General features: G+C 47.0%; 1 protein-coding gene across 3 annotated transcripts; it reads left to right on the forward strand.

The window, feature by feature from the left end:
- The first annotated feature begins 36 nt into the window (after positions 1-36).
- CYP24A1 (cytochrome P450 family 24 subfamily A member 1) lies at positions 37-16,231 on the forward strand. Of its 3 annotated transcripts, XM_085558304.1 has the most exons (12): positions 37-482; positions 634-824; positions 1,037-1,130; positions 1,761-1,857; positions 2,959-3,050; positions 4,057-4,168; positions 5,474-5,619; positions 6,836-7,002; positions 7,185-7,263; positions 9,290-9,484; positions 9,569-9,680; positions 11,291-16,231. In XM_085558304.1, the coding sequence occupies exons 1-12, from the start codon at positions 294-296 to the stop codon at positions 11,302-11,304; spliced, it is 1,488 nt and encodes a 495-aa protein (XP_085414430.1). In that variant the 5' UTR covers positions 37-293; the 3' UTR covers positions 11,305-16,231. The 3 variants fall into 3 exon arrangements, with proteins under 3 accessions (XP_085414430.1, XP_085414428.1, XP_085414429.1); XM_085558302.1 differs by having other exon boundaries at positions 634-1,130; XM_085558303.1 differs by lacking the exon at positions 11,291-16,231 and having other exon boundaries at positions 634-1,130; positions 9,290-9,697.
- The last annotated feature ends 5,849 nt before the right edge of the window (positions 16,232-22,080 follow it).

A 22,080-nucleotide genomic window follows, 5' to 3' on the forward strand; every position in this document is an offset into this window, starting at 1 on the left:
TCCCGGCGGGTCCCACCCGCGCATCCCCGGATCCCAGCGGGTCCGATCCCCGCATCCCAGCGGGTCCCACCCGCGCATCCCCGCGTTCCCCGCGGGCGGAGGCGCTGGCGCGGTGCCTTCCCTGCCTCTCCCGAGCCCTTTCATGACCCGCCTGCCCCGCGGGCTCGGCGGGCAGGGCCGGGGCAGCCGCCCCACCTCACCCCACCCAGGGCTGCCATTGGCGCGGATGAAAGTCCAGCACCTCGGGCTGCTATAAATGCACCTATGCGCGGCCGGGGGCCGGCACCGCGGCCATGGGCGGCTGCAGCATCCTCCTCCTCCTCGTCCGCCGGCTCCCCGGCCGCACCTGCGGCCGCGCCGCGTCCTCGCTGAGCGCGCTGCGGCCGGCCGAGACGCTGCCCGGGCCGCCCAGCTGGCCGCTGATGGGCAGCCTGCCCGACGTGCTCTGGAAAGGGGGGCTCAAGAGGCAGCACGAGACCCTGGTGAGGCGGCGGGGATGGGATGGGATGGGACGAGGAGGATGATGAGGATGAGGATGAGGAGGAGGATGGGATGGGATGATGAGGATGATGATGATGGGATGAGGATGCCGCGCCGCCCCGCACTCACGGCGGGCGTTTCGCTGCTCCCCAGGCTCAATACCACCGCAGGTTCGGGAAGATTTTCCGCATGAAGCTGGGCGCCTTCGACTCGGTGCACATCGCGGCGCCCTGCCTGCTGGAGGCTCTGTGCCGCCGCGAGAGCGCCTGCCCGCAGCGCCTGGAGATCAAGCCCTGGAAAGCCTATCGCGACTATCGCGACGAGGCCTACGGGCTGCTCATCCTGTGAGTGGTACCCGCAGCGTCCCGGGGGATGCTGCGGACCGCGGCCGCCCCCAGCCCGGCTCCAGGGTCCGGGGGTGCCGGGCTCGTCCCCGCCCGAGCATCCCCGGCCGCGCCCTCGGTGCGATGGAGCATCACTGCGGGTGTGGGGTTTGTCTGCTTTCCTTCCTCTGGGCGCTTCTCGCTCTCCAACCTCGCTGTCGCTGTTTCATCAGGGAGGGGAAGGACTGGCAGAGGGTAAGAAGTGCCTTTCAGAAGAAATTAATGAAGCCCCGGGAAGTTGTGAAACTGGACACGGCCGTCAACGAGGTACCGTGCTCTGGGGAAATCCTTTCTCCCTGCCCGGGGAGTTAAAGCAGATCCGGTTTATCTGGGCAGCTTTATTTACTCCGCAGTGATAAACCACCAGTTCACTCGGAACATTCGGGGAATAACGAGTGCAAACTGATTGCCGGGCTCTGAGACCGCAGAGAAACCTGGAGCCGAGAGGGTCCCCACAAAAAAATAGAATTATTTCACAAGGATAGAGGCTCCTGCGAAGAGCTTTTTGCTGCATTCATTATTTTTTGCCTTTACCCCTTCATTCCTCTGCTCCTTCCCTCTGGGAACACGTCTGTCCTTAACCTCTGTGCTCCTGCGGGAGGCTGAGGAGCATCTGTGATAAACACCTTAATCCTCAGTTGTGAAACCCCAGGGGTGAAGGATTGCATCCCTGCGAGGGAAGCACAGTTCATCGAAGCACAGAGCTGTGGCAAATCCAAACATTTGTTCACACAGGGGGAAGTTGAATCTTGCTCAAAGAACGGGGAACAAAAGGATTCTTCTCGTGCAAGATTGTTATCTGCTTAAAAAGCAGTTGAAATGCTGAATTACACCGGATTTTTATTAGTTGATGTAATTTTATCCCCCTTTTTTCTCTCTCTTCTCTCCACCATATAGGTCCTGGAGGACTTTATGTACAGGATAGATGAAATTTGTGACCACAATGGACAGATGGAAGATGTTTATTCAGAATTCAACAAATGGTCTTTTGAAAGTGAGTTGGGTTTTGCCTGAGTGTGGTGCACCTGCCCGGGCATTGCAGTTAAAATATCATCAGGGATGAATGTGTTGGCTGATTATTTCCAAACTCTCAGCTGTAATATCATGGAAAGAGAGTTGCAGAACAGCCAGGGACTGTCAGTGCAAAATTCACCAGCACAGATATAAATTTCTGCCTAGCTACCTGCATGGCTTATTAAAATTGAAATATTCCAATGATTTTTAAAGCAAAAAATTGGTGGGGAGGGTTATGGTTCATTTATCTAGAGTGGGATCAGATAACACACAGCCTTTTTTGTCCATCTGATATTTGTTAATTATCAGCAGGATCAATAGATATTCCAATAACAGAGTGTTGGCTGTAGGCAAAGATTGGAAAATCCTATTTCCAATGTTTACACTGGGATTGAGAAGGGCTGGAATGGGTTACCAAGACAGAGCCTCATCTTTAGAAACCTCTCAGAGCACGCTGAGGAATGTGCCAGGAATGGCACAGGGCACAAAGTGGCTCAGTGATTCCCAAAAAAAGGGCGTAGTGGCTGAACCAGCCCTGCCAGACCCGACTGCCCTTGGCTGGCTCCTCTCAGCAGCCTCTGGGCTGAGCTCCTCAAAATGGTTTTTGGGTTTTTTTCCACTGTCAGTGGTGATGGGACAAATAGGAAATGACAGTTTGAACAGAAAGGGGGGAAAAAAAGACAAGTGGAAAAGGCAGAGAGGGGGATGCTGCCAGTGGTTTGTGGCTGTGGGAAGGAGGGGGGAAAGCTGTGGGAGGTGGCTCCTCAAGCCCTGCTCTCCTGCCACTCAATTTTCCTCAGTGAAGTCACCAAATATGAGCCAAATGTGCAATTCTGCTGCTCGTGAGGGGCTCAGGGCCACTCCTGATGGGTGCAGAAATGTTGCTGCCAGGGCCCCAGAGCTGGAAACCCTGGCTGGGACCGAGGCAAACAAGCAGGAGGTGTTTTACAGGTGATGCTCTGCCAGCTCTGCATCAAGGAACACTTTCAGAAGGCTCACCCAAGCCATTCCTTGACGATAAATGATGCATCCCACACGCCCTTTTGTTTATAAATTTAATTATAATATTGCCTCACAACAGGTATCTGTCTGGTGCTGTATGGAAAGAGGTTTGGCCTCCTGCAGCAGGATGTAGAAGAAGAAAGTCTGAACTTCATCAAGGCTGTGAAAACGGTAGGGAAGGGTCTCTCCTGGGGCTGTGGTGATTTTTTCCCCCTGCTGTTAATGAGAGGCAGCAATTTAAAGGAGTCAGCTGGAAAATTAGCTCAGGCTTCTGTACCCTAAAGGTGCCCAGCTAATCCTGAACTTCTGCCTCCTTTATGCAATGCCTCACTCTGTTGTAATAAAGCAGTCAGGACTCAGTTTCTCCATGCAGGAAAAGCCCCTTTTTATTCACATTTTTATACAGTTTTTACACACCTCGTGCGCAACTTTAATTGGCTAATAGCTTCTTGCTAATTACCCTATTGCTTAGTAAAAGGTATTTTACTTGTCCATCAAGTCTCTCTCTTCTTGAATTGTTTTCTCCACTGATTCTCATGAGGCAGATCCCTGGTTATTACAGGGATAAAACACTTGTTTTTCTCCCCAAGAATAGTTAATTGTTGTGTTAATGAACTCTCTCAAGCTGTTCTCACACGGGAACTTGCAATCTGAAGTAGCCAAGCCAATCCATGTTTTATAAGTTCATTTTTAGAACACCTCTCACCTGCCTGCACCATCAGTGTGGCAGGGAAAATGCTGGGTGGCCATCGGGGCAGGGGAATTGTCAGCCTGGCTGGGGCTGTGCCTGGCCCTGGGGTCGTGCACTTCCCTGGGATTTGGGGTCAGAGCTGCCGTGCCTTTGGGCTCTGGGGGCCAAATTTCAGTCACCAACCCCAGGCAGCCAGCCCTGCCTCGGTTTTTAGCCCATCAAAGGAGGGAGAGGCACTGCCAAAAAATCCCTTGTCCTAAAATCAGTCGGATGCACTCCCTGCTGAGGCAGCTCCTGGCTGCCCCTGGTTTTTACCTGGATATGCCCTAAATAGACTGAGACCCATCCTCTCTCTCTCCAGGATGGAAAATCCACCAGAATTTTGCCTTCCTGAAAATTTCCCTCCACTTCCCAGCCTTGGTATTGTTCAGGGATGGCAAGGAGGTGGATTCAAAGAGATTAAAGAGAGGTTTTTTTCCCCCACAGATGATGGCCACTTTCGGGATGATGATGGTGACCCCTGTGGAGCTGCACAAGGGGCTCAACACCAAAGTCTGGCAAGCTCACACCAAAGCATGGGATGATATATTTAAAACAGGTCATTATTTAACCCTAATATATCTCCTTTTCCTTTATCTCTGTCTTCCCCTTGCTGGAATTGATTTTTTTATACTTGCTGCTGTTAATCCCCACCTTCAGCATGGATTAAAACACATTTGCTGTACCTAAACATGGTTTTATTCCCACATGGGAGCAGTTTTTAGTGACTAACAGCCAGGTTGTGGGGCAATATCCAATTCCCAAGGAAATCCCAGGGTTCTGGGAGCCAGCAGGGTCATGGCACCGCTTTAATCTGTCCTAAAAGGAAATTAAAAATGTATAATCTCTTTAAAGGCAAGGGTATAAATGAAAAGGGGCTTCCCTCAAAGAAGTTTTGAGAAACTGTGCATGCAGCAAAAACCTGTTTGCTAAAAAGAAAAAGAAAAGAAATAATACCTTTATTGAACAACCTGTAACATAGTTGTAAATCTTAAACCCAGAAGTAATTTAAATAATAAGGTGCAGTTTGGCTTTTTGCAACATTTTTTTGACTATATAAAATGAGTTGGCTTTCCAAGTTTAAAAATTACTCAAACTCCAGACGTGAAGTTAAATTTGTACGTTTAATATTTTTAAAGTTCCTTGATTTAAACAGTGAGAGGCATAACTAAAGGTTGAGAAAGCTTTTGGAAGGTTGTAACACTGAGATATTTCCCTTGGGTGTTTGAGTCCCAAGGCTTTTTATCCTGCCAGCCACACACTCACTTATTTTATTGCTTCTTAGTTTATGGGCTTTAGGAAAGACACTTTAAACCAGTTTTGCTCAGAAAAACCAGTTTGACACCTTCACTTAAAATGAATAACTGGTCTTAACAGCTGGGATACTCATGAGCAAAACCTGTTTCTTTTTACTTAAAAAAAAAACCAAAACAACCCAGCATGTCAAAATTTGGCATCTCTGTGTGCTTCCCCTGGTAAATCAATTGTTTACATTTCCCCTCAGGGGTTCTGGGTGCTAAATCCCTTTGATTTTTTAACACCTTGCTCCCCTTTGAAAACCCCAGGTATTAAATTTTACACACTGCTGTTTCTGTTGGCTGAATATTTCCCTCAACGTGTCACTGATTTCCTCCCCAAATTTAAGAGAGTAGGATTCCTAGGAGAGTAGGACTTTTGGGGCTGAGTTTCTTGTTAGAAAAGCAAAAACACCGTTCTTTATTCGCCATAAACACACCCATTATTTACCCACTGCTTGAAAACAGAGCCCAGCTTGGCACTTCTTTCAAACCCTGCGTGGGCAAGGTGGGTGTGCTGGTGTTTCTGGGGGTTTTGAGCTGTTCTCCATCCATCCTGCCCTCCTCAGCCAAGCACTCCATCGACAGCCGGCTGCAGAGGCACTCGGCCAACCCGCAGGGGGATTTTCTGTGTGACATCTACTCTGGGGGACACCTGTCCAGGAAGGAGCTCTACGCTGCCATCGCCGAGCTGCAGATCGCCGGCGTCGAGACGGTAAAGCTGGATTTCCAGGGGTTCACATCCCCCCAATTCCCTCCTTAGCTGTGCATGGCTGGGGTGGAGACGATAAAGCTGATTTTCCAGGGGTTCAAATTACCCTAGTTCCCTCCATAGGGTTTAAATTCCCCCCAGTTCCCTCCTTAGCTGCAGATCACCAGTGTGAAGACGGTAAAGATGATTTTCCAGGGGTTCAAATTACCCCAGTTCCCTCCTTAGGGTTTCAGTTACCCCCAGTTCCCTCCTTAGCTGCAGATCGCCAGTGTGGAGACGGTAAAGATGATTTTCCAGGGGTTCAGATCCCCCCAATTCCCTCCTTAGCTGTGCATGGCTGGGGTGGAGACGATAAAGATTATTTTCCAGGGGTTCAGATTCCCCCAGTTCCCTCCTTAGGGTTTAAATTCCCCCCAGTTCCCTCCTTAGCTCCAGATAATGGGTTGGAGATAGTAAAGATGATTTTCCAGGGGTTCAGATTCCCCCAGTTCCCTCCTGAGCTGCAGATCGCTGGCATGGAGATGGTAAAGATGATTTTCCAAAGGTTCAAATCCCCCCAGGTCCCTCCTCAGCTGCAGATCACCGAGGTGGAGATGACAAAGCTGATTTTCCAAGGGTTCAAATACCCCCAATTCCCTCCTTAGCTGTGCATTGCTGGGGTGGAGACGGTAAAGATGATTTTCCAAGGGTTCAAATTCCCTCAGTTCACTCCTCAGCTGCAGATCACCAAGGTGGAGATGGCAAAGCTGATTTTCCAATGGTTTAAATCTCCCCAATTCCCTCCTTAGGGTTTTAATTCCCCCAGTTCCCTCCTTAGCTGCAGATCATGGGTTGGAGATGGTAAAGATGATTTTCCAAGGATTCAGGTTTCCCCAATTCCCTCCTTAGCTGCAGATCACTGAGGTGAAGATGGCAAAGCTGATTTTCCAAGGGTTTCAAATCATCCCAGTTCCCCCGTTCCTCCCACAGCCTGACCACCAGCACACCTGGAAGTGAGTTAATCCTGAAGTTACCTCCGTGGCCCAAGTGCAAATGGATTTTTACATAAAATCCCTGGATTTTTAACTCTGCAGGACAACTGGGACTGCTCATAATCCCTCAGGCTGTTAAAATTCCATAAAGCTGTGCCCAGCCAGAAAGGTTGCTTTGAACTTTGTGCAGATTCTTCCTTCTGTGCCTCCAAAAGGAGAGCTTCACTTTTCTTTTTTCCTTTTTCCAGACAGCCAACAGTTTGCTCTGGGCTCTGTACAACCTTTCCCGCAATCCACATGTCCAGCAGAAGCTTTTCCAGGAAATCCAGAGAGTTTTGGCTGCTCAGGAGAGCCCGAGTGCTGAGAGCCTGAGGAATATGCCCTACCTAAAAGCCTGTCTGAAAGAATCCATGAGGTAAAATCCCCAAATCACCCCCAAAGCAACCACCAGGTGTTTTACCAGCTTCTCTCTACAAGGGACAACATTTTCCAGCATAGGAATTTTGTTCATATTGCTGTTTGAGGGGGAAATAGAGATAAAAGAAGGAATATTGTATAATATTGTATAATTTAACCCATTGTTCTCTTTCCCTGCAGATTAACCCCATCAGTGCCTTTTACCACCCGCACCATCGACACAGACATGGTTCTGGGAAATTACATGCTGCCCAAAGGGGTAAGGCAATTAATTCAATTTATTGTGATGTTTTCCCGTTTGTTCATTGCCCTTTAAACCACAGAAGTTGCTCATATTTCGGTTTCAAAGTGGCTTTGCCAAAGTACCAGCCCCAGGACAAGGAATGAGGGATTCACCCCAAGGATTCCCATAAACACAAACCCACTCCTGCCTGCCCTGCAGTTGGACTTAGGCAGAAATATTTGCCTGAAATAAATTTGATGTGCTGTTCCAACATTATTTTCCCATGATTCTCTGAGGAAACCACAACCTTTTCTACACTCCAATTGATATTTTGGGAATTCCATGACCTCTCCTGAGGCAGCTGCTGTGCTATGAAAAACACATTCACTTTCTTGTGGAAATTTAAAATGTTTAATAAAGGACAATAGGGGACAAGGACTACAGAGCAAAGGTTATAATGGTTGGGTATATCTTGGTACTTAGCTAAGAGTACTTATAATTTTGGAAACACTTTTTATATACTTTTTTATTACATTAGTTCGTTACATATTCATAAACAATCATACATAGTAAACCTTTTCTTTAAACTAGTTTACATATTTTAAGAACTGTTCAGCATGGCTTTTGTTTGGTTTTACTTTTTTAGAGCATGTGGATTCTTTGGTTGTGGCTTTTAGCCTATTTTTATCACTTTTAGGGTTTTTTTACACTGTTTTCAGATGGGAGAGTTGATAGCTGGTATATCTGTGTGTCTTCTTCATGTGTTCACTGGATGTTATCTAAGTAGGTATTTAACACAAACATAGTTGTATCAGCTATTTCTCTACTATGCCAAAGCTTAATTAACAATATAAATAAATGCTGTATCTTTATAACAAAGTCACATCAACATCACACATATAGAATCCCTTTGAATATTTGGAAAAGCCAATATTATGCTATGTCTCTGTGATGTGTGCCACGATTTTCCCTCTGTGTCTGTGATGTGTGATGTGATTTTGCATGTGTCTCAGTGACGTGTGCCGTGATTTTCCATCTGTGTCTTTGTGATGTGTGCCACAATTTTCCATCTAAGTCTCTGTGACGTGTGCTGTGATTTTCCATCCATGTCTCTGTGATTTTCATCTGTCTCTGTGATGTGTGCTGTGATTTTTCCATCTGTGTCTCTGTGATTTCCATCTGTGTGTCTGTGATTTTCCATCCGTGTCTCTGTGATTTTCATCTATGTCTCTGATTTCCATCTGTGTCTCTGATTTCCATCCGTGTCTCTGTGATTTTCCATCCGTGTCTCTGTGATTTTCATCTATGTCTCTGTGATGTGTGCTGTGATTTTCCATCCGTGTCTCTGATTTCCATCCATGTCTCTGATTTCCATCTGTGTCTCTGATTTCCATCTGTGTCTCTGATTTCCATCCATGTCTCTCTGATTTCCATCCGTGTCTCTGTGATTTCCATCCGTGTCTCTGTGATTTCCATCCATGTCTCTGTGATTTCCATCCGTGTCTCTGTGATTTTCATCTATGTCTCTGTGACGTGTGCTGTGATTTTCCATCCATGTCTCTGTGATTTCCATCCGTGTCTCTGATTTCCATCCGTGTCTCTGATTTCCATCCATGCCTCTGTGATTTCCACCCGTGTCTCTGATTTCCATCCGTGTCTCTGTGATTTCCATCCGTGTCTCTGATTTCCATCCGTGTCTCTGTGATTTCCATCCGTGTCTCTGATTTCCATCCGTGTCTCTGATTTCCATCCGTGTCTCTGTGATTTCCATCCGTGTCTCTGATTTCCATCCGTGTCTCTGTGATTTCCATCCGTGTCTCTGTGATTTCCATCCGTGTCTCTGTGATTTCCATCCATGTCTCTGTGATTTCCATCCGTGTCTCTGTGATTTCCATCCGTGTCTCTGTGATTTCCATCCATGTCTCTGTGATTTCCATCCGTGTCTCTGTGATTTCCATCTGTGTCTCTGCACCGCGTGCCGCGGTTTTCCATCGCGTTGCCGATTCCCTGGGCAGCCCGGGTGGGTTTGTGACTTGTGCTTCTCCGTCCTGCTCTGCTGCAGACGGTGCTGATGATCAACAGCCACGCCCTGGGCTGCAGCGAGGACTACTTCAGGGGCTGGGCAGAGTTCAGGCCCGAGCGCTGGCTGCACAGGGGCTCCATCCAGCCCTTCTCCCACGTCCCCTTCGGCATGGGCAGGAGGATGTGCGTGGGGCGCCGCGTGGCCGAGCTGCAGCTGCACCTGGCCCTCTGCTGGGTAAGCACCCCAAAAAGGCCATCTGGGGGGGTTTGTGCTGCTCATGTGTTTGAGCCCAGCCCAGCACGCTGATTCTCCTTGCAGCTGGTCCGCAGGTACCGGCTGGTGGCCACGGACCGGGCGCCGGTGGAGACGCTGCACTCGGGGATCCTGGTGCCCAGCCGCGCGCTGCCCGTCGCCTTCCGCCCCCGAGGAGGTTTGTGATGGGGCTCTGCACCCCACAGCCCTCCCGGGACCTGGTGGGCATTTCTGTGCCAGCGGGAGCCTGAACGACTGGTGTTCGTCTGCTCTTCCTTCTCACAGGGCCACGGCCATCCCAAATCTGTGTTTTAATCAATTCATGCCATCCCAGTTCAGTGTGTTCACAGGGCCACAGCCATCCCAAATCTGTGTTTGAACCAATTAGTGCCATCCCAGTTCAGTGTGTTCACAGGGCCACGGCCATCCCAAATCTGTGTTTGAACCAAATAATGCCATCCCAGTTCAGTGTGTTCACAGGGCCACGGCCATCCCAAATCTGTGTTTTAATCAATTAATGCCATCCCAGTTCAGTGTGTTCACAGGGCCACGGCCATCCTAAATCTGTGTTTTAATCAATTAATGCCATCCCAGTTCAGTGTGTTCACAGGGCCACGGCCATCCCAAATCTGTGTTTGAACCAATTAGTGCCGTCCCAGTTCAGTGTGTTCACAGGGCCACGGCCATCCCAAATCTGTGTTTTAACCAAATAATGCCGTCCCAGTTCAGTGTGTTCACAGGGCCACGGCCATCCCAAATCTGTGTTTGAACCAAATAATGCCATCCCAGTTCAGTGTGTTCACAGGGCCACGGCCATCCCAAATCTGTGTTTTAATCAATTAATGCCATCCCAGTTCAGTGTGTTCACAGGGCCACGGCCATCCTAAATCTGTGTTTTAATCAATTAATGCCATCCCAGTTCAGTGTGTTCACAGGGCCACGGCCATCCCAAATCTGTGTTTGAACCAATTAGTGCCGTCCCAGTTCAGTGTGTTCACAGGGCCACGGCCATCCCAAATCTGTGTTTTAACCAAATAATGCCGTCCCAGTTCAGTGTGTTCACAGGGCCACGGCCATCCCAAATCTGTGTTTTAACCAATTCATGCCGTCCCAGTTCAGTGTGTTCACAGGGAATATCCTGTGTGTCGCCCAGCTCGTGGCTCTGGAGCTGATTTTATATCCATATACATTTATATTCATATACATGATATCCATATACATTATATCCATGTACATTTTCTGTGCGTGATGCAGATCAAAAACAGGGAAATCAATACCCACCGCTGCAGAAAATAACAGCCAGGGTTTTGCTAGAAACTCTCCACTGCATTCCCGGGAGATATTGCCTGGAAAAAGCCATTTGATCTTGAGCATCAATTTGCAGATTTCCTTAGTGAAGGAACTGCTCACTGCAGAGTTTAGATAAAAAAACTTCATTTGAGGAGAGGGAGAGAGAAAAACCTACTTGTAAATAGTCACTCAGTGCTGCAACTTAAATATTTTGAATGTAAAATGTTCTCTCTCACAAGTTTATACAAAGGAGCTAACAAAATAACTTACTTGTGCAACAACTTAAATGGAGAAAACAAGTCTCTGATCTAGAATGAAATCCTCCAATTAGAAATCAAGGACATTTCAACACTGGGGAAGATATTTTTTTGCCAGCCAACACCACAGGAAAAAATATCTCCCAGTATAATCTGAATATTCACTCCTTTAACTGAAGTTTATTCAGTGCTGTTTGCTTTGACATAATCATTATAAAGATTCTTTTTTTGCTCTATACAGGCTGCAAAAAATAAAGGACAGCCCTGCTGCTGCCTCTTCTTGAAAGAGAGACATCAGCTGTGGGAGTCGGAGCTCTGGAGAACCCAGGGAAGAACTGCACCACATCTCTTGAACAACTGAGCCAGAAGTGGCACCAGGAAAAGCTCCCAGGCTGTTTCACTGGGAAAAATGTGCTTAAAAAGAGAGAAAAAGGCCAAGTGCTTTCACAGAGCTGTGGAAATCCGGGGATTTAGTGCAGCTGAGGGACTGTGCAGGATGAGGAGCCCCGGGGGTGGTTGGACAGCCCAGTTTGGGGAGAGCTGCCTCCAGTTTGGGACCAGTCAGGGCTGGACTGGCCCTGGGAGCTCGGAGTGGGAGAGGAAACTGCCTCAGTCCTTCTCCAAGTGCCAGAGAAGGGAGGTGGGAGTCTGGAAAAAGGCTAAAACAGGGCTGGCAGATTGGGATAATGAAAGAAAGACATTTCCTTGGCATTGGAAATGGGGACAAAGGCACCTGGCAGGATTTATTGCTTTGCTTTGAGCAGTTGCAAGCTTATGCCTGACACACCCTCTGCTCTTCCCGGTGGATTTCCATCCCTGCAGCTCCTGCACAACCCCTTTTATCCCACTTTCACTGTAAAAACTTGGTGGTCTTTCATTGCATGAAAAGAAACGGAGCCACGGGAACCCTATGGGTTCTGCCTCTGCAGAATGCTGATGATCCCAACAGGATAGTTACGTGAGATTAAGCACATAAAATTATGCTTCCAAGAACAGTTCCACAGGAAGTGAGGACCCTAAACATTTCCAGGGGGTCTATTTCTCATGGAGACTACAATATCTAAAGGTTCAAATTGTCACTGCCCTCCATGCAATACTGGATTTTGGTTGTTATGGTCACTGGTTTTACAATTTTGCAGTTTCAAGTACAGCTTTATTTCTATATATAACCCTCAATTTATTTTTTACATGCTGAAATGATGCACTTCTTAGTACTTGTTGGTCTGTCCCTTGTTTTTCATTTGTTTGGTCTCCTCTGCTATGCTCAGACATGTAAATGTACCCCCATAACAATGTCTAAAACAGTTTGTGCATTGCCTAAATATTTCTAGGCAGTTTTCTAAGAAAATAAAGAGTTCTATTTTTTCTCTAGAATTAGTCTTCCATTATTTATTTTGAAGCCTTTGCAGCTTTGCAAAAGAGGCTTCTGCATCGTTGGCACAGCCTGAACACAGCCTGGTGGAGGTCCCAGGGAGGGGACTGGGACATTTGTCTGCCATGAGGACAAGATAAAATCCATAGAAAGTTCTGAGGAGCGATGAAAATAGCTGGAATTTTTGCAGAATCAGAAGAAATTATGCATATTTTAAAAATACCATTCCTGGCGGGGTGAGGGTGACACTGGGAGCAAAGAGGATGGGAAATCAATCCCTGGGAAGCTCGTGCTGAGGTGCAGGTCCATGTGGGGGATCTACCCAAAATCTCGGGACAAAAACCCACACAAAGCCTCTTCTTACAGCATCATAAATTAATATTACTGCACTGGAGCCAGTGGGGCTGTGCCAGTATGGGACAAGTTCTAAGAGAAACAGTTTGTTCAGCTCCGGGCATCTCTCACTGCTCACAAATGTTCTTTCTATGGTTTAACCTTCAGAGGAGCGTTGTTATCTCGTTGAACTGACCTTGACAGCCTCGTTAGCAGCTCTTTGGAAACCCTGGCTTGCTCCTGGGCAGTAAATCCCAGGTGGATATTTACTGACCCGCTGGGGATTTTTGCTATTTCCATGCAGTGGACTCAAAGATCCACAGGGGTGTTGCTGTGAGGGAGGTTTGGATCCATTCTGTGCGAGCTCGGGTACAAACCTGAGCTCTCTGCTGGGTGACCAACAGCCGCTGACCTGGAAAACGGAGTTCCGGAACCTTTGGAGTTTTCCAGGTTCCTGAAGTTTGCAGAGAACTTCATTAATCTCCTACCCCCGAGTAAATGTCCAAAGCAATTTGCTTAGGAAATAGGTAATTATCAAACTGCACAGACAATGAATGACCAAGCCAGGCTTCCACATTCAGACACCAGCAGAGATTTCCTTTCCCTCCTGTTTCCGGAGCAGGACCCCAGCAGGATGTCCTGAGATTAATAAATATCTGGGAGCCCTTTTGCCCAGCAGGATAAATCCCTTTGCTGCTTTGGCACGAGTCCCTCATTCAGAATTTCCATTTCAGCACCACTTCCCTGGGATCATTCCTGCAGTCTCTCCTTGCAGGAAAGCAGCAGGATCACAACTTTAATGGAATGAATTCCTCTCCACATTCCCTGTCCCAACAGGGAAGGGAGTGAGGTTTACCTGGCCAAAAGGAAGTAAATTCTGTTCAGGCTTTGGGCGTGTTGGAATTGAAAAGGTAAAACTAGAGCCAATAATTCCTGATTTTTTATAGATAAGAATGCCAATCTTCAGGCCTGGAAATCTGGAATTTTTGATCTGTGCTCTGTTCCTGACAACTGATGTGCCACAGCCCTGAGTCAGTCCCTGCAGAGGGATTTAGAGACCTTTCCCTGCTCTCATCAGTGACAAAGCTCAGGTTCGTCTCCTCCAGCCTGAGAAGGACCCTTGTGCTCAACAACCAGAGGCAGAATTCACATTTCTGTCAATACTTCAATTAATGGTGAAAAATAACCCAAAATCTAAGAAATTAATTCTGTGACTTGCTCCCAGCTGAAGTTAATTTAAGGATAAATGTTCAGGAAATTCATCCCATGCTTCATTTTAAAGATGTGAAACTTCATTTTTAATTCAATGGCACTGCCCGTGAGGGGGTGGGTTTTTAATGCATGATCACTCAGAAAAGGAGAAAGCTGGACAATTTTCAGTCCTTAGTGGCACATTTCTTGAAAATTCAGGGAAGAGTTGTAGCTTTAGCAGAAAAAGGTGGTTTTGGCTTCAGATAATTGAAACAAGAGGTTTATTGAGATTGAAGCTGCTCATTGATCCCTTATGTGAATGTGTGAATTACCTGAGCATTGATAGCTCAAGGTGTGGGTGGCTGTATTTAAATTTATTTTAATGTCTCCTTTCAGGCAAGGCTTGGAGAAAAGTATGAATATTACATTATGAAAATGGTCATTGTGCTTATTCACTTATATTTATAATTGGGTGTTTTTGAGTATCTGTTGACGAGAGTGAAAACCAGAGTTTTTATTTCCTGTCTGTTCACCTACAGCTTCATTAATGCCTCATGCAATCCCTGTATGGATTTTATCTCCTATATTCCCATAATCCATCCTAGCAGAGGACAGACTACATTGAATTTCAACTCTTGTCCACATTTTTTATCTCAGTTCTGTGATCTTTGAGGTTTTGGAACAACCTAACAAGTTAAACTTCAGCTGTAGGACTTGGATCCAGAAGGAATTTTAAAGAACTTTACATTGTAGAGTTTGGATGGAGCTGAACACTTATGGAGCAATAATTCCTGACAGGAAAAGCAACAATGAGGTCTCTCCATAAAACAAAATATTTTTCTCTGAGGGACAATGTCAAAACAAGTGTGGAATGGAATGCATTTAATAATCAGGGAAAATGATCCTGTGATTTCCTGGGCATGTTCCTCTCAACAAGTTCAAACTCTTTGCCTCCAATTTTCCCTGTGTTGGGTGAACTCCAGGCAGTGGGAAGGGACAGGAGAAGGGAAGGCACTGCAGTCAGCTGCTGGCAGAGACAACAGCAGGGCAATAAAGGGGAGCCAGGAGTACAAAAATTGCCCCAAATTGGAATCTGCACGTCCGTGGCACTTTACCCTCCACTATCAACTCAGTGTCCCAGAAGTGGAATGGACATTCCTATTGGGAGTTTCCACCTCCACTGGGGTGGCACTCGGTACTCTGGTTTAGGTGACAAGGTGGAGATGGGGCAGAGGTTGCACCCATGGGGATCTTGTGGATCTAAATTAATCTGTGATTCTGTGATTCAAGACATACGAGGGGAAGCTGGCTCCATAAGCGATCAGGCATTTGGTTTTCCTACAAAAATTTGCAATTTCAAACTTCACCTCTAAGTGTTCCTGGAAGGGCTGATAAGAAGTGCAAGCTGAGGGAAATGTTTGCAGGGTAGTCAAGTATCATTTTATCAGATTTATTAGTTCAGAATGAGTGGTGCATCCTACCTGTCTGTGAAATACCTATTTGTGAGCAGATGGAAAAGGATTTCTGGGGACAGAAGGAGCCATAGAGTTGCAAGGAGAATTCAAGCCCAGAATTGTAAGGATGATTTCTTTATTGATCTGTTTATAGATGATGCTTTCATTTCGATACCACGGGTAGCAGTGAATGGGAGTCACTGGAAGTGAAATTCTCCTGAAATTGAGATAATTGGTCCCTGGGAGCTGCTGACACCAATCCCAAAGGACAGGGTAGCTGGGGGAATTTTTCAGGTGTGGTTTCCTCACCTGCAATAAAAGCCCTGTGTGTTGGAATCGGAGCTATTGATGATCCCAAAATTGTAGAAAGTCTCTGTCTGTCAGCCCCATTTCCAAAGCAGAAGCCATAATTGGTCTGTGCTGGTTTCCAGGTTGTTTATTCTGTTGATCTCTCACATGTTCTGCTGCCCTGCCCAGCTCTGTCCTGCAGGGCAGCGTGTGGGGCTCTGCCCTCAGTGGGATGTGACAAGCATTCAATACCAGAAACTCCCTGGGCTGCATTTACAAGAACGTGCCAATATCTGTCACCTACGTTGGACAGTGTGTCCCCAGCCTGAACCAACAGAAAAATGCCAACACCACAGTGAGACACGGAGGGCATGAAGAAGGAGAAAAAGGACAAGGCACACCCAATTTCCTCCAGCTTGTCCCCTTTGGACCCCTCATCTAGAATCCTAAAATTTTACTTTTGCACCCGTGCCACACTTAATTATTACTGATATCAAACCCTCAGAGCTGGTAATTCATGCTGTAAGATTGGAAACTCTTTTCCATGGCCAGAGATCACAGCCAGTGTCTCTGGGGCTCTGTCCAGGGGGTTCTGACCCCTGCCAGGGTCCCAGAGGGATGCCCTGGGTTCCCACACTGTGAGATTGCACCCCCACAGGGAAGGTGCACCTCCACAAAAGGAACTTTTTGGTTCACAGACTGATTATCAGCTATTGTCCTTCACCCCCTTTCGTGAGCAGGGATCCTGGGACTTTGATCCTGACAAAAACCCTTTTGTGCAGGCTGGGTTTTAGCAGGGTCACAGGGCTGCTCTGACTCAGCTCTTGGCTGCAGAACTGCTGCAGTCACCAGCAGGAATGTGGCACCAATTTGTGTGCCACAAATGGGGATGAGACCTTGGGGCTGGAAAGGGCAAGACCATTCCTATGTGTAGCCAAAGGAACCAAGAAGATCCCCAAGGTCTCTCTCAAGAGAACTTCAGGTGCTGAATCATTTAGTTTGGGATGCAGCCCCTCAGGTTTTTAAATATTAAAGCAGAATGAAGCCACATAAAACCAACAGGACTTTAGTTTTTGTTCTAAACACTAAAATTCCACCTTGGGTACATGAGAACCTCTCGGGGACCTCTCTTCTGGTTGGAAGGGAATTGCAAAGGGAATTTTTGTTGCTGAACAGCAGCAAAACAACTTCCCAGCACAGGGCCAGGCTCTGAGGGAAGCCTGGCAAGGAAGACAAGGGAAGGTGTGCCCAAGACATGTTCCAGACAGGACAGGAGCTCCAAATTCAGTTGATTCATAACTCCTGCAAAGCCCTTCTTGCCCAAAGGCAGAACTGAAAGGGAAACTCATTGCCTAAAAAAATCAGAGTCAGCTATGAGGCAACAGATAACCACTGCAGTGGGGGAAGTTTTATTTGTGTGTGGATAGAGATGAATGGAATAAAGGTTTAAAAATAGCACATTATGCTGCCTGCAGGAGTTGTTCAGGGAGGGATGTGGCTGGTGCCAAATGTTTGATCTGTGCTTTGATCCAGCAGCAGGGCTCTGGCAGGTGCCCTCACAAGCACAGAGCACTGAGGGATTTTTTTGCATATTCAACATCCCCTGGGGAAGCTGCTGTTTCCTCCCAGCCTCTCTGGGGTTTTGCTTGGCACCCACAGTGCTGCCAGACTGGAGAACATTTATTTTTTGTCAAAAAAAAGGATTTGTGACATGGAGTGAGAGGAGTGTGCTATTTATAGAAGTCAATGGCACCCAGGGGAAAAAAAAAAATAAACAACAATAGCAGGAGCAACTGGAATTTCTGGGGAAATCAGAGCCCCTGGGCAAACAGAGATGTGGAAATACCATTTTGGGGGTCACACAGTGTCACCTCATCAGCTGAAACGTAGGAAAAGAAAATACATGTTGGAAATACAGCCAAAAGATGTATTTCAAATATAATGTAAATATTAAAATATATTGTCAATATAATGCAAATATAAAATAATAAATATAAAGAGATGATGGGGTTTCTAACACATTTATTGCACACTTCTGAGGAATTCGGACATGAGTGTCAGGGATCAGTTAGTTAGTATAGTATGTGGGGTTTTTTTACTAAGCACAGTTAAAGTTTCATCAGAGTTGGACTTTTGTGTGTCTATTTTTGGCATGGCTGGGTAGGGGAACGCACTGGCTGAACCTGCACTCCCACCCTGTGCTCTGCTATTAATAGCAGGGGTTTAATGAGTAACCAGTGCCAGGGCATGGGGTCAGGGGGAACCTTCAGCCAGAGACCTTTTCGAGCAGCCACACACAAAAACCAGCTCAGGATGAGGGCAAGAGGGACACAGCAGGGAAATGGCCCAGCCTGAGTGCCAGAACTGGGACACTGGTACCCCCCAGCTGTGAGGGAAAGCTGGAAAAACTGGGATTGTTCAGCCTGGAGAAGGTTTGGGGTGAGCTCAGTGTGGCCTGAAGGAGCTGCAGGAAAGATGGAGAGAGAGGATTGATAGGGATGGATGGACATGACACAGGGAATGGGTTCAAACTGACAGAGAGGAGGGTTAGATGGGATGTTGGGGTGAAATTCCTCCCTGGGAGGGGCTGGGATGGAATTCCCAGAGAGCTGTGGCTGTTCTGGATCCCTGGTAGTGCCCAAAGCCAGGCTGGAGCAGTTGGGACAGTGGGAGGTGTCCCTGCCATGGCAGGGGTGGGATGGGTTCAGCTTAAAGTTTCCTTCAACCCAAACCATTCTGGGATGAACTGTGGCCAAAGTGCCCCAGATTCCTCCCTCCAGCCTCCGGGGGATGGAGGGAAGGGCAGCACAGGGATGCAGGCTCAGCTGGGATGCAGCTCTCAGCTGCACATCTGCCCAGATTTCCCAAATATTACCACGTTAGGAACTGCTCTGAGTCCGACAAGCAGGGTAGAGGGATGGTGTCAGAAGAAATAAAAGAGCCAGGTAATTTTAAGTTACTTTGTAAAGATAATGAGGGTCAGGATGTGACCCCAATATGCAGCAAGTGGGAGTCAGGATCAGAGTGTGGGCAAGCAGCACATTGCAGCTCTGTGACCTCGGGATAGGGCAGGGAAAACAGCAGGAAAGGCAGAGCAGGAGAGCTGCAGAGCAGGGTGAGACACCTGCCCGAGCAATCCCTAGGTCAGGGTGGCTCCGTGTGCTGGAAAAGTCTCTCCTCCAACCCCAGCTTCCAAAGAAAGGCTCAGCAGTCTCTGTTGTTGGGTCTCAAGGCAGTTTATTGCAAGTTATCTCAAAGATTTTCTCCTGGGGCTGCTGTGGTTTGCTCACAGCTCAGGCAGAGGCACACACACACCCTGACATCCTCTCTGACCCCGACTGCTTCTGCTCTCCCCGCCCAGGGCTGCTGCTGTCTTTTATATGGGACATTACGTGTTACATGGTTACAGTTTTCCCAATGCCTATTACCTATATTAAATGGTGATTTTCTATCTTTTATATGGTACATTACGTGTTACATGTTCACAGTTTTCCCCAATGCCTATTACCTATATTAAATGGTGATTTTCTATCTTTTATATGGTACATTACGTGTTACATGTTTACAGTTTTTCCCAATGCCTATTACCTATATTAAATGGTGCTTTTCTACTCTAAACCAATCTGTGAGTGCCAACATCACCAAGAACATGGAGGTGAGGAAGGAGAAAGAGGGAGGACAGGGCAGGCCCAAATCCCAAATCCATTTTAAAACCTCTGATCCCCATGTACAAAACCAAAACCCCCTGTACAGCACTCAAAAATTCTTCCCTCTACTTTGTGACTACTTCTACTCTAATATCTAAACTTTTGTCACTTCTTGTTCTTCCTGCAAGGTTGGTCAATCATTCCATGGCTCAAACCCAAAATCACAGCTGTTTGCAGCTGTGCCAGGGTCTCAAATGCTTCTGACCTGGGCCCGGAACCCCCAAAAATGTCTGAGGGACGTTTTGAGTTCTGACAGACACCCTCATGAGTAATGGGACCTTTCCTTGAGAGGTTAAGCAAGAAACAGAACAGAGTGGCCATGGCTCTGTTCCAAGGATAATATTTGAACTAATGCAGCAGCTTTGGTCATCCCACTGCACATCAAGTTTATTGGTGAAAAATGCCAGCATTTCTCTAAGCCCATGTGGATTTCCCCTCTTTTTGATCCTGCAGCACCCTCAGCTTTCCTGTAAGGTTCGAAGGATTAATCCATATTTATGATAACTTGAGAAATAAAGTGTTTCTTGTTTCTATATTTTCCAGACTGGACGGGATTGAGACAAATAATAAAATCGAGCAGAAGGACTGGTTGCTATTCCCTGCCCTCACAAGTAAAATATTCTTTGTCACAGGCACACTCAGAGCAAGATTTTCACCACCTCGTAGCAGTTCAGAGCACAGCAATATTTCCTGGTTGGGCAGTGATGGTTACAATGGCAGAGCAGTGGCTGGCTGTGCTGGAAATGACCATTTCCATTTTCTAAAGAGATCATTAAAGCTCCATTGGCCTTTACCTCGAGGAGTTTGTTCTAGCAGAGAAGCTGGCATTGATTTTGTGTGCTAATTGCTGGTTTTTTCAGCCAGAACTATCAATAAGGGAAGTTGTGGATGTTTTGTCCAGCAGGGCTTGAGTCAAGACCACTTTGTTAGCACAGAGGATACCGAAAATATTCAGAGATGTAAAAATCTTTGTAGCCACTGTCTTTCTTTTGCTGTGAAAATGCTTAGAGAAATTTTCTCCCAAACCCATTTCTTCTCTACAGTTTCACTGAGAATTTTCAGCTGGAACTGCTTCTGTGTTGAATTTCTTTCTCTTTTACTCTCCCTCTCTGTCTGACCCAAAGCAGAAGCATCCTAAATCCCACACCCTAAACCCTGAGCTGGCTTTTGCACTTTCAGTTATTCCCCCACCCACCCATCCCATCTCCACATTGCACAAACTTTCAAGCCTGGGTTTGTTGCTACCAACAAAAACATTGGGTGTGAAAAAGTCTCATTGAATTTTCTTTAATGTTCTTGGGCAACCTGGGAGGAAGAAGCCAGTAGCAAAGGAGGGTTGGCTGGGAAGAACATATTGCAAAAGGTTGTTCCTCCTCCTTACCAGCAATGAACTGAGTGATCTGGGCTGGAATAAATTCCTCTTGGAGGATGGATGAGTGAGTTTGCTGGGATTATCAGGCTTGCCCATGAGTAAGAGCACTGCCCTGGCTTTCAGAAATTGCTGATCTGAAGGAAAACAGTTCCCAACTTTTATTGGACACTATTAAGGGTGGGGAAAAACCCCCACTGGAACCTCAGGTATCTGAATCTCTGAGCTACTTCCTTGGTAGAGTTACAACCCATTTTAGCAGCTGGGCGATCCACCAGAGCTGCAGAAAGTTCACAAGGAAGTATAAATATATATATTTTACCACGGTGTGGCTTCTCTAAGCACTGTTTTCAGCAGAATTCCCTTTGGTGATGCCTTGTGCAGGCTGAGCTAGAGCAGAGCTGGGCAGAGTCACAGAATAAAGCAGGGATTTATTCGAAGGATCTCCATGGATCCACCTTGGGCAGCACCAGAGCCCAGCCAGGGCTGCACCCAAATGACCCAAAATGGCACAAAATGAACCCAAATGACCCAAAATGGTCCCAAAATGCACGAGCGCTCCCGGGGCCTCTCCCTGGGATCAGTTCTGCTCCATTGGCACCTTGGAGTTCATTGTCCCATTCCAGCTCCAGCCCATCAGTCCCACCCTGCTTGTTTTTCTCTCTCCAGCCCACACTGTTTGTGCTCCTGGGCTGAGGTTTGGATCATTTGTCCTTGGTGCCCAGCTGGAGCAGGAATTGTTTTGTCTCTGCTCTGTGCACAGAGCTCACCATCCCATAATGTGAAGCTCAGAACTACAAACTAAAGCAGCCCAGAATGTGAAAAGTATAAAGCCAAACCCTGAGGCATCTTTGGGAGCAGCTCAGCCCCCAGGAATGCACTCAGGCAGTGCCTGGAGCATCAGGGCAGCCTTGGGACTGGGAGCAGGCTGGGATGCACAGACAGGCTGGACCCTGCAGCAGCAGCAGCCCGGTCCTGGCTGTGCCTCCTCCAGCCTTTTCCCACTCCTGAAGGATTTGCTGAGTGAATGAACTGCTCTTCCTGTGGCAAGCACATTACTCTCTCCCTCTCAGGATTTTTCATAGAGGTGCACAGAGAGAAATGAAAGATAAAACAATTTAAATTTCTGCTCCTTGTTTTTCCTATGTGGAATGTGTCTGGAGAATTGTTTACCTGGGGTGAGTGCTGGGTTGGGTTTTGTGAGGATTGTTTGAGCCTGGTGGCCAATCCAACCTACCTGGGGCTGGACTCTCAGAGAAGGTTACGAGTTGTGAGTGGTTAGATTTGGTAGTTAGAAAAAGTAGGTTTATAGTTTTA

Source organism: Lonchura striata, chromosome 20, assembly GCF_050655825.1.
Source record: "Lonchura striata isolate lonStrDom1 chromosome 20, ASM5065582v1, whole genome shotgun sequence".
NCBI lineage: Eukaryota > Metazoa > Chordata > Aves > Passeriformes > Estrildidae > Lonchura > Lonchura striata.